At 32.1% G+C, this 12,925-nt stretch overlaps 2 protein-coding genes across 3 annotated transcripts in view; one reads left to right on the top strand and one right to left on the bottom strand.

Moving 5' to 3' along the window:
- Positions 1–6,585: 6,585 nt before the first annotated feature.
- On the bottom strand, positions 6,586–12,405 carry LOC143042047 (large ribosomal subunit protein uL6-like). Of its 2 annotated transcripts, none has more exons than XM_076214287.1 (5): positions 12,359–12,405; positions 11,633–11,686; positions 11,058–11,263; positions 7,740–7,950; positions 6,586–6,712 (listed from the first exon to the last, which is right to left on the bottom strand). In XM_076214287.1, exons 2-5 carry the CDS (start codon positions 11,676–11,678, stop codon positions 6,618–6,620), a joined length of 558 nt encoding a protein of 185 aa, XP_076070402.1. In that variant the 5' UTR covers positions 11,679–11,686; positions 12,359–12,405; the 3' UTR covers positions 6,586–6,617. The 2 variants fall into 2 exon arrangements, with proteins under 2 accessions (XP_076070402.1, XP_076070403.1); XM_076214288.1 differs by lacking the exon at positions 12,359–12,405 and adding an exon at positions 12,132–12,163.
- Positions 12,369–12,925, top strand: part of LOC143042046 (protein YIPF5-like) — an 81,355-nt gene continuing 80,798 nt past the window's right edge. The window contains exon 1 of the mRNA XM_076214285.1: positions 12,369–12,477. The gene's annotated coding sequence lies outside the window, so the exon portion shown is untranslated. The remainder of the gene's footprint in view (positions 12,478–12,925) is intronic.

Raw genomic sequence — 12,925 nt, 5'->3', positions numbered from 1 at the left:
TTGGTGGTCTCATGTTCTTAAGTGTGTGGTACAATTATTGACTGTCCAACCAGACTTAATAATTTGCATTTTCTAGTCAACTGCTTTAATCATGTCAATTTTGGATTGAAAAATTCAAGAATCAAAATAATGTGTTGAAAAACAATGTCTTGTATTCATACAAATTATAACCTCACGAAATAACATGCTATTTAAAAATCAGAATCAATATGTTATTTATAATAGGGGCCTTTTAAAGCCAACTATGCAGTATAGGCTTTGCTAATTGCTGAAGGTTGTACAGTGACCTATACTATAGGCTATAGTTGTTAATTCTGTGTCATCAGGGCTCTTGTGGAGAGTTGTTGTCTCATTGGCAATCAAACCACATCTTTTTTATATATGAAGCTGGCGGCATATTTATATCACAATCATTTTCAAGTCTTTAATATGCATTTACATGTAGTTTGCCTGGCACTGGATGTTTGAAACAGCTTTCCTCCCGACATCAAACTTAATTTTGACTTTCTTTCAAAATTTCTTCAGTGCCACAAGTTGTACTGACAGCCAACAGTTTATATATCAATCAGAGAACTTCCTGTGGTTGAACATAAAGGTAAACTGATAGAGATGCCAAAGGTATCAATGGACTACCTCAACTTCATTTAGACCAACTATGGATTCCATAGATGATTTTTCAGTCTGGCACAGTTTTGAATTTAGGACTTAGAAATAAAATACAACATGTTATTGTGTTCATGTTTATAGTTATAAATATGTGCAAGTATTTTTAAGAGAACTTCTTAAACAAGTACTATATATACCATGGTTTTTACAAGTTAACATATTTAAACAAACGATTCCGAAGGATGAGTTTGTTTAAATATGTTAATGAGTAAGACACATGGTATATAAAATTTGTAATATAAATAAAATGATTGACAGCTTCAAGACCTTCAACTAATATTGGAAATTGATCACGTTAAAGTTTTATCCAATGAAATGGAAGCTCGCGCAAGTCACTTTTGCACTTCGTGTATGATTGTCTGTGTATTTCATGTTATAGAACCCCTGAATTTGCAGAAAGTAAAGAAAATGTCCGTTTTCCCGATTTTTTTTTTAGTTTTGCGCTCCGTGTATGATTGTAGGCGCAGGTAATTTCATAATGTCATCAGACTGAGGTAAACACAAGAGTGCACACGCTGAAATGTCTCGCCTTCTATACTAATTATTGATATTATGTTGATAGTTCTAAGTATAAAGCTAAGCTTTATAACGACTGTCACATAAACTTAACATTAACCAAGATAACTAAACATAGACCAATGAACCTTGAAAATGAGGTCAAGGTCAGATGAACCATGCCAGGCAGACATGTACAGCTAACAATGCTTCTATACAACATATATAGTTGACCTATTACTTATAGTTTAAGAAAAATAGACCATAACACAAAAACTTAACACTGTGTAATGAACCGTGAAAATGAGGTCACGGTCAAATAAAACCTGTGCGACTGACATAAAGATCATAAAATATTTCCATACACCAAATATAGTTGACCTATGGCATATAGTATTAGATAAAAAGACCAAAACTCAAAAACTTAACTTTGACCACTGAGCCATGAAAATGAGGTCAAGGTCACATGACACCTGCCCGCTAGACATGTACACCTTACAATCGTTCCATACAACAAATATAGAAATCATATTGCATATAGTATGAGAAAAACAGACCAAAACACAAAAATTTAACTTTGACCACTGAACCATAATAATGAGGTCAAGGTCACATGACATCTGCCCGCTAGACATATACACCTTACAATCGTTCCATACAACAAATATAGTAGACCTATTGCATATAGTATGAGAAAAACAGACCAAAACACAAAAATTTAACTATAACCACTGAACCATGAAAATGAGGTCAAGGTCAGATGACACCTGCCAGTTGGACATGTACACCTTACAGTCCTTCCATACACTGAATAAACTAGCCCTATTGCTTATAGTATCTGAGATATGGACTTGACCACCAAAACTTAACCTTGTTCACTGATCCATGAAATGAGATCGAGGTCAAGTGAAAACTGTCTGACAGACATGAGGACCTTGCAAGGTACGCACATATCAAATATAGTTATCCTATTACTTATAATAAGAGAGAATTCAACATTACAAAAAAATTGACCTTTTTTTTCAAGTGGTCATTGAACCATGAAAATGAGGTCAAGGACATTGGACATGTGACTGACGGAAACTTCATAACATATGGCATCTATATACAAAGTTTGAAGCATCCAGGTCTTCCACCTTCAAAAATATAAAGCTTTTACTGTAAGAAGTTAGCTAACGCCGCCGCCAAATCACTATCCCTATGTTGAGCTTTCTGCAACAAAAGTTGCAGGCTCGACAAAAAATGTTGGATTCCAGCGACAAGGATTAAATAATTATTCTAATGACGGTAAGAATTGTTTTTTTTTTTTGTTTTCAATGTATCATACAAATTAATCATATTTTACAGAATTTTCATCTCATTGAAAAATGCTTTTCTTCCGTTATTATATTATATTATTTATTAAAACACAATTTTAATGATAAAACAATATTTTAACAGTGTACGTCACCTAATCATGTTTTTTCACAGATATTTGTAGCCAATATTTATTCCTTTTTGTATAGGTACCCCCTTTTTAAATCGAAATTTACAGTGACTTGACTGTTAGTGTTGCTCTCCAGCAATTGCAACTCATTCAAAATTTTGACCAAATTGCAACGGGTCAGAATATTGAACTTATTGTTCAGTCAAAATGTGAAAGTGCAAGGTGATAAAATAAAACATACTTACAATCCTATAAGACTTTAATTCCACTTTAATGATGTTGTGACAATATAAGTTTATCAGTTTGTATAGGTATAATATAGTCATTACAATGCTTAAGGTAAACTTGTTATTTTGAATTGCTATAAAAATGTCCAAACTAAGCTTTCATATAGTTTTTCTTTCTAAAAGTATTCTATATTCATAAGAACCCGATATCATTTTAAATAAAACATCATATATTTAGTAAAATATGTGTGAAATAACAATATGCTATTGATTAGTTTCCATGAGGAGATAACCTAAAATATTATTCTTTTGAGTAAAGACTTTTTTAAAGAAAACCAGATGCTCCGCAGGGCGTAGCTTTATACGACCGCAGAGGTTGAACCCTGAACGGTTAGGGCAAGTATGGACACAACATTCAAGCTGGATTCAGCTCTAAATTTGGATTGTGATTAAATAGTTGACACAGCATAGGTTTCTGACACAGAATGAATGTGTTCTAATGAACTTAAAATTTTTGTTTCTCTTAGAGCAATTCACTATGCTGTTGAATATTAATCCTCTCAAAAAAATGTTTGAAGAAATTTTCTTTTTTATTTATGAAATTTCAAATGAGAAAAATTGAACCCAATTTTTTTAATCACATCCCCCTTTCCCTTATTCCAAAACTAATCTCAATTAAAATTTCTAATGGAGTTTGCAACAATAACTACTCATTTAAATACATCATAAAATATTAAGATGTAAAAAAACTGCTTGTTATCACTGAATGGTAAAGATTATTTTAATTTATCAGTTGGTAGTAAAAAGTGAATATACATTGTATATTGTATATAACAAAGATTTAAGTTGATTCTGGACAAAGAAAGATAACTCCAATTAAAAAAAAATCTTGCTATTGCACAATATTTTGCAATTAGATATTTCTTGCTTACTATTCTGGACAAAGAAAGATAACTCTAATTAATTTTTTTTTTGATATTTCACAATATTGTGCAATTAGATATTTCTTGCCATTGCGCAATACTGTGCAATTGAAAAGACTTGCTATTGCACAATACTTAATATAATAATTTTAGATCCTGATTTGGACCAACTTGAAAACTGGGCCCATAATAAAAAATCTAAGTACATTTTTGAATTCAGCATATCAAAGAACTTCAAGATTTCAATTTTTGTTAAAATCAGACTAAGTTTAATTTTGGACCCTTTGGACTTTAGTGTAGACCAATTTGAAAACAGGACCAAAAATGAAGAATCTACATACACAGTTAGATTTGGTATATCAAAGAACCCCATTTATTCAATTTTTGATGAAATCAAACAAAGTTTAATTTTGGACCCCGATTTGGACCAACTTGAAAACTGGGCCAATAATCAAGAATCTAAGTACATTTTTAGATTCAGCATATCAAAGAACCTAACTGATTCATTTTTTGTCAAAATCAAACTAAGTTTAATTTTGGACCCTTTGGACCTTAATGTAGACCAATTTGAAAACGGGACCAAAAGTTAAGAATCTACATACACAGTCATGACAGTTAGATTCAGCATATCAAAGAACCCCAATTATTCAATTTTGATGAAATCAAACAAAAGTTTAATTTTGGACCCTTTGGGCCCCTTATTATGTTGGGACCAAAACTCCCAAAATCAAACCCAACCTTTCTTTTATGGTCATAAACCTTGTGTTTAAATTTCATAGATTTCTATTTACTTATACTAACGTTATGGTGCGAAAACCAAGAAAAATGCTTATTTGGGTCCCTTTTTGGCCCCTAATTCCTAAACTGTTGGGACCTAAACTCCCAAAATCAATACCAACCTTCCTTTTGTAGTCATTAACATTGTGTTTAAATTTCATTGATTTCTATTTACTTAAACTAATGTTATTGTGCGAAAACCAAGAATAATGCTTATTTGGGCCCTTTTTTGGCCCCTAATTCCTAAACTGTTGAGACCAAAACTCCCAAAATCAATCCCAACCGTTCTTTTGTGGTCATAAACCTTGTGTCAAAATTTCATAGATTTCTATTAACTTAAACTAAAGTTATAGTGCGAAAACCAAGAAAATACTTATTTGGGCCCTTTTTGGCCCCTAATTCCTAAAATGTTGGGACCAAAACTCCCAAAATCAATACCAACCTTCCTTTTGTGGTCATAAACCTTGTGTTAAAATTTCATAGATTTCCATTCACTTTTACTAAAGTTAGAGTGCGAAAACTAAAAGTATTCGGACGCCGGACGACGACGACGACGACGACGCCGACGCCAACGTGATAGCAATATACGACGAAAATTTTTTCAAAATTTGCGGTCGTATAAAAATATTATCTCCCCATGGAAACTTCCTACAAACATATTGCAATTTTACACATATTTTACTGAATATGAAATGTTTTAATTCACATAATGTCTGATTCTTATGAATTAGAAGACTTTTCGAAAGCTTAGTTTGGACATTTTTACAGCAATTCAAAATAACAAGTTCACCTTAAGCATGGTAATGACTATAATATACCTATACAAACTGATAGACTAATTTTGTCACAACATCATTAAAGTGGAGTCAAATTCTTATAGGATTGTAAGTATGTTTTATTTTATTACCTTTCACTTTCATGACTTGGCTGTGGTTTTCTACAGCAGTTTGTTCAAATTTTTGACCAGTTGAACAATTTGATTTTATAAAACAAATTGCAATTTGGTCAGAATTTTGAATGAGTTGCAATTGGTGGAGAGCAACACTAACAGTCAAGTCACTGTAATTGAATTTTCGCAAAGGAAATGATAGTTTTACATTTTATTTTTTTCAAAAGTGAAAGAAGAAACATTTAGTTATTGTTTCCAAAATTAAGGGAATTCGTAACAATCCTATATAGTTTGAAAAGGGTTTCTTGAAATGTGGTATACATAATTTATTGCTTTTTTTTATAAAATGAAAACAAATGAAGATCTTGACCTTTCAGTACGTTCTACAGTTTCCTAAATATTTTAGAGGCGGATACATTTAAAACAAAGGGGGAGCTTCAGCCATGGAATAACATGAAAATGAATATGTTATACCATGGCTGAAGCGCCGCCTTTTTCCTTTGGATTCTAGTCCAGTTGCATATTTAATTAGCAAAGTATGGTACAACATAAATTTGCATATAATATACCATGGTTTTCCCTCACCACACTTTTTAAGCAAATTATTTCATAAAAACATCAAAGGAAAAAATTCAATTTATGTTACAAGTGAAGATAACCCTGCCTCGATATTCCGGAAAATAGGAAGTTGTTGAGTGATGAATCTGAAAACACATCACAATAGATAGCCAACTCACATAAACCAAATTTAAAAATCCTTGTAATTTCATTAGTTCCTGAGAAAGATGCGAGGAGAAAAATGTATGAGGACGAACAGACAAATGGACATTGTTTGAGGCCGTATGAAGACTTATAGTTGTTAATTTCAGTGTCATTTGGTTTCTTGTGGAGAGTTGTCTCATTAGCAATCATATCACATCTTCTTTTTTATAGACAGAGGTAAAACAGTATATTATACCCCCACTTTTTTAAAGCAGGCATATAATTATAGAGATAATGGACAACCATGGACACCAAATGATCAAACACTTATAGGTTGAACTACAATGCATATTGCTGATTGTGGAAATCATTGCTGTATAGATGACACACTTTTGCATTCTGATTTAGACTGCCACTGCCAGTAATTCTGTAGACTTATAAAGATTAGGCAATGCATAAATCATAAACTAAACACATAACTTGTTTCCTCACAAGATTTTAATAATAGTTCATCACTGTGCTGTGGTCTTTTCTGACACATAGATACCATCCAAGAATTTTCTGATATCCTTGTCCTTGACTGTTGTTGACTGTTGGATCAAAGCAGCTGTAAAAGATTTTTTTTTAATAGTTTCTAATTGATATATTTAATTTAAATGTTCAACATCAATTCAATCAATGCTAATCCAAAATATATTAAGCAGTGAAATCTGGAAGGCTTTTATAACTTTTTTTTAAGAACCTGTTCAAATATGTATAAAAGGCTGTTCCATTAAAACCTAAATGGTCCCCAGGTAAGACTGGAAATAGGCTAACATGTTTAACCCCACCACATTCTGTATGTATGTGCCTAGACAAAGTCAGGAGCCTGTTATTCAGTTGTTGCCGTTTGTTTGTGTGTTGCATAGTATTTCTTGTTCATTTTTATTTATTTGTACATCAATTAGGCTGATAGTTTTTTAGTTTGAATTGTCATTTTGGGACATTTTTTAGCTGACTATGCGGTACGAGAAAGCTCATTAATGAAGGTAGTACGATGACCTATAATTATTAAATTCTGTGTCATTTGGTCTCTTGTGGAGAGTTGTTTCATTGGCAATAATACCACATCTTCTGTTTTATAATAACCATCTATAGATTTGATTTAGAATTTAAATTAGTTTTGCATTGTAAACAAGATTTGAGATTTTTGCAGACTATGGCCAAGCATATTTTAAAATAGTTTTACCTGTCCTCTTTTGGCAAAATAATATAAAATATTTAAGATAAAAAATGAAAAGGAAAGAAGACACTGACAACTTCTAGATTACAAAATGTAGATACTATAGCAGTTTATCCTAAACTTTCTGACTGACAAAATGTGACAAAAAATTCACCCAGAGAGAAATTTTAAGATTTTTAAGTTGAAAAGGGGGCATTGAAATTAATGAAAATATTAATTATTATATAACGAAATAAATGTTTTAAGCAATATATCAGCCTGTTCACCATTCCTTATATGGAAATGAAGGAAATGAAATACTTTCAATCATGCCAAGCCATAGACCTACAGTTTTGAGTTCCTCCATGGAGATCCCTGGTATATGTGTATATTTTCATTAAATATTCTTGTTTTTCTAAAACTGTTATCCTACCTGATCGGGAAACTAATTCAATATCGTTGCCTTCCAGTAAAAATTCATCTTTAGCGGTTGAGGCCTTAATGGTTACACCACTCAACATGTTGACTTTTCGGTTGAACTTTTCACCAAGAAAGTTTCTGATTTCTACAGCTGTTCCATTGTCAAGTAAAACAACGTTGATGGGGAAATGGGCATATACTGATCTCATTTTGTACAAATAGCCCTGTAATAAAAAAATATGATCATATACTTTCTGTAATTGTTTTCTACATAAATCATGTCATTATTGATTTTCTTGTTTGAACTGTTTATTTTCATTCATGAATTCAGGTCCTTTAATAGCTTGTTATTTGGTACTGTATGGTTTTTTTCATTGTTGAAAACCATACAATGACCTATCTTTGCTACAATATATGGTCTCTAGTGGAGAGTTGTCTCATTGGCACATACCACATATTTTCATTTCTATACTAAGATTATAGCTCAACACCACAGCTTAAATAGTAAAAATTTGCATTAACATTTACTGATACAAAGTAAGTCAAATTCTTAACATTAACAGGTTGGGAACAAACTCTGACTACATTGTGTTTATACCTCTATAGAGGGATAGAATGATCAGTAAAGAGGTATTTTTGTTTAGACTGGATTTAAAGCAAAAAAGGGCAGATTGGCATTTTCTAGCTATATATACTTATATACATAAGATTGTATATTCAGTCAGTTTAGCAGTAAACTGGGCATGTGTATATTAAACTATTAAGTGCATCAAATGTTCCAGGTTATTGCCATAAGAAGGGAATGCCAATATGCCCTATTTTGCTTTTAATCCAGTCTAAACAAATATACCCCTCTATAGAAGGATTATCCCTCTTTAACCCTTCGCCGATGAGTCCCGGTTTACCGGGATTCACGCTTCAGACAACTGACGATGAGTCCCGTTTTACCGGGATCGGAATACATCTTTTATGTTTCCCGCTCAAAACAGTGCAAACATGAGTTATCTTTCTTTGATGAATACCCGGATGAACGTGTAAACATTGGGCTTCCGTTTGTTGAAAACCGTGTCAAAATCAGACGAAATTTACGGAATTTACGAGAATTTGAAATGAGGGAACATTTTTTTGAAAGAATATGGAAGAATTGAAGCCAAACTAGTATACTTTTTTCACATAAAATGTCGTTTTATGTACAAAACACTTGGAATGGACATCGTTCAGTGTGAGGAATTTGTACAGCCTCATAAAATTTTTCAAAAGTTTGCCGTTTTGGGTTAAAAAATTACGATTTGGGGTCAAAGAGCAGAATTTTGAGAATTTCACCTAAATAATGCCGAAAATTTGAAAATTTGAATATTTTATGAGGAAAAAATTATCAAAACATGAATAAAACTGTGAACATGGTGTTAGTGAATGAAATAAATACACAAATAACTACAAACAAGTTTTTATTGACATTTATTATGAAGATCTCCCACTTGAGCAATAGTAGCCAGGGAAGCCATCGTCTCAGAGTAGCTTCTGTCTGGGCAGCAATCGGTGAAAGGGTTAAAGGTATAAACACCATATAGAAGGTTTCTTCCCTGTTATAAATACGACGCGAACACAACGCGGGAACTTCACTTATGTCTTACATTTGTGTATTGTAATGTAAAGACTTTGTGACGTACACTTGTTTACTTGGGCTTCTTCAGATCGATTAGGCCAGACTTTTTATTTTATCTGTTTAACGAGAAAATTTGTAAAAAATTAGGGTCGAGGGGGCGAAATAAAAAAAAAATAAAAGTGCAAAATTGGTCCAGTCGACACTAAAAATAAAAATAAAACCATTATAAGTGACTTTTTTTTTCTTTTTTTTTTCGAATTTATCAAAATACAAGAACAATGAAATGAGAACAGACCAGTATATTAACTCAGAGAAATATAAAAACATATAGTTTATATATGTCTCTGGTTAACCCTTCTATTAATATAAACATAAAAACTATGTTTTGATTCTGTATTTCCACTAATATAGATCCATGGCACCACTCAAATATATCAACCTCGCTGCATATACACTATATATGTATATACCAGTCACCCAGTCAGGAACCTCTTAGTGTATGCAGAGACATATATATACACATGTGTATATATGTCTCTGGTGTAATAGTCCCAGAGTTGAGCAATTTTAACCTAAATTGAAACAATGCTTATACATGGAAATATGTACATTAATCAAGAAGATGTTAGTGCGTGTGGAATTCGTAATTTTTCCTTTTGGGATCATTTTTTGTCTGTCAGCAGTGCCACTCATGCGTCTGTAGTCATTATCGCAAGAATCCGGATTTCGGTCATAGCGGGTCCGTTTCCTATGAAATCCCGATTCTGATCCGTAGTTCTACAAATTTAAATGTCGGACGAAGAAAAATTTACAAAAATAAACGATGTTTGATACGCTATTTGGAAAGGAATATGACGTTTCTAATGCAATACATGGATGACAAGTTTACTTTAGGCTAATTTCATCAAGTTCTGATGAAGTATTAACTGATTTTGCCGAAAGTTAGAATGATTTGATGTACCCTCTCGTGTAACAAGTATGAAAAGCATGCCACCAGCTTAAAAATCTTTTAGAAGAAAATATATCGTTTATGCCTTGAATTTCTTTACTTTTAAATGAAAATTGCTGTTTCATTGACTTGGTAAAAATTAAATATTACCGATAACGAAATTGACTGAAAGCGAGTACCGTGAACAACACATTTTACTTTTTTCTGAGGATTTCGTAACAGTCGGCGGGAAAAATAATAATAAAAGTAAGAAGCACTACTTTTATTTTTATTCTAAAATCGGGAAAGGTGGAGTCGGCGGATCTCGTTAAACAGATAATAAAAAAAGTCTGGCCTTACGCAAATTAGAACATGCAACATTTTCTTATTGAATTCAGTATCAGAATCCAAAAGTTCTAATAATGGACAAGTAAATCCAGATTTATGTACACGTAAATAAAATTAGACAAAAAGTCACAAAAACATTTGTTTACTTTTAGTTCATATATTTCATTTTAGTTGATGAGTGAACACACACATTCAATATTGTGTTAATAAAAAACCCAATACATTAAGGAGCTTGGTGGTGAAAAACCAAATTTGATATTTGCTTGAGGGGTGACCTGGAATAAATAATGCAATTGAAAAACTATTTCGCTTAATTTAATAAAAAATGGAGGAGTAAAAACCCACAATTTGTGAATTTTTATCTAGAGCTCTGACGTGATGTAGAAAGTGCCGTGTCTTTTTTTTAAACGAAAATACATTGATATTACATTCCAAATTATAACACATACCTTGGTTACCCCTTTAATCATGTTATCAATATGACTGCATACAGTTCTCACAGCAGCCAACTCTTTTCTTTTGCCAAACCACTTCTCTACTTTAATTGTGTTCGACTTTGGCATACTGATATCCACAGCAAGATGGCGGAATTCTCTTACGAGGGTCCCTCTTGGTCCAGTGATAGTCACCTTACGGGATCGTACCTTCCCTGTAACTGTAAAGAAATTGCATATATATTAAAAGTTTTGCTATTTAAAAGACCTCGCTATCATTGCTGAAAGGATACTAAGAAAAATGACGCAATTGAGTTATATTTCCAAGGCTTTCTTATCTTTTTTTAATGCTACTAGTAAATTATATTTATAAAAGAATTTATCCTTTAATAACATGAATACGAAATTAACATGCATTACTACCAAAGTCATCATGATCACCGTTTACCTTTATTTCTTCCTAGCATGACCACAAGGCCAAATTGACAGATTTTTTTTGTATATATTATTTTACAGGAAAACCCTATTGCATTTATTGTTTACTTATTCTTTGCCCTGTACTTAAAATATCTTTCCAGAGAGATACTTACGTCCTTCAGGAATAATGACAGACTGGTTAGAGTTCAGGATCTTCATTTTGACTCCTAAAAAATATGACTATACATTAATTACAAATCACAGAGAATACAACATCGTCAATAAGAGTCTCTTACGATAGGTGAACTATGAGAGAACTTTAAATAATGGGAGGAAGGATCTGTCGCCAAACAATGTTCGAAGTATTTTTTTTATATATGCACAAGGCTGAATTATAAATGATTGAAGATTTCATTGTTTTGTCTTACTGACATGACTGATGACATATTATTAATTTTATTTAGAATTTGTTCTTGTTAAAGTCTATTCAGTATAAATGTATATCATTTGCTACAAATGTATATTTGTTTTTGCATCTTGAAAACTGATGTTCTCACAGCTACACTCAAATCTAAACGATATTGTGTCGGATTAGTCTCAGATAACTCTAATATTTTTTACAATATTTGGGATTGTCACAGTTGCAAAGCTCATACTAGGTTATTATCATACGTATGTCTCAAGAAAAACTACCGTTCCACCTATACTTTCATGCTCAAGAGTGACACGGTTCTGAAAACAATACTTTATTATTCCTTCTACACATCAATCGACAATTTTGAAGGTATTTACAATTACTTTATATGTGTGAGAAGATATATTGTATTCCTTATTGCCAGATGATTTATGCTATTAAGGGATATTTAAAGATAGAAATCAGTTTATTTATTTCATCGCACCTGATTTCGTTTCACGACCGGAAAAGGCAGAAAAAAGGAAGTGGGATAACAAGCGAGACTGAACGAACTTCCGGTAAAAACAAAGCACACGTTGAAGAAGAATTTAGACTTTTAAAAATGTAACAATATTAACGTTTTATACTATTTAAGATATAAAAAAACACAAAATTGACAGTCTTAGATTAACTGAGAATCAAAATTCGGATAGACATGCACATTTTTTACACTGTTTTCTCATTTAAACACTAACACAAATGTCTGAGACTGAATGAGTTCTGTCAGTGTCACTGTATTTTAGAGATTTATGTATGAATTTATAATGAGAGACTAAACGTTTATGAGAATTTTATAATTAGTGAAGTATTTGTATATATATTGTGCGTAAACAACACAACACATCCGAAAACTGCAGTATATTAACTGTAGGAAAATCACAGGAGGTTGAAATCCTATCAATGAGGGTCTATAAATATGTCAACTCGACTATCACAGTAGAGCTTCTCTCATATTTATAGACCCTCATTGATAGGATTTCAACCTCCTGTGAGGAAAATCCCTCTTAACAAA

Source organism: Mytilus galloprovincialis, chromosome 8 (assembly GCF_965363235.1).
Source record: "Mytilus galloprovincialis chromosome 8, xbMytGall1.hap1.1, whole genome shotgun sequence".
NCBI classification, from domain to species: Eukaryota; Metazoa; Mollusca; class Bivalvia; order Mytilida; family Mytilidae; genus Mytilus; species Mytilus galloprovincialis.
This window is presented reverse-complemented; position numbering and strand designations above follow the sequence as displayed.

What these genes read in the sequence shown, in the direction of transcription:
- LOC143042047 (XM_076214287.1), bottom strand. Translation starts at nt 11,678, where the DNA reads ATGAAGATCCTGAACTCTAACCAGTCTGTCATTATTCCTGAAGGAC. An exon ending in TGTCATTATTCCTGAAGGAC is followed by an intron (nt 11,264 to 11,632) that starts GTAAGTATCTCT and finishes ATTTCTTTACAG; the next exon opens with TTACAGGGAAGGTACGATCC. An exon ending in TGATTAAAGGGGTAACCAAG is followed by an intron (nt 7,951 to 11,057) that starts GTATGTGTTATA and finishes TTTTTATTACAG; the next exon opens with GGCTATTTGTACAAAATGAG.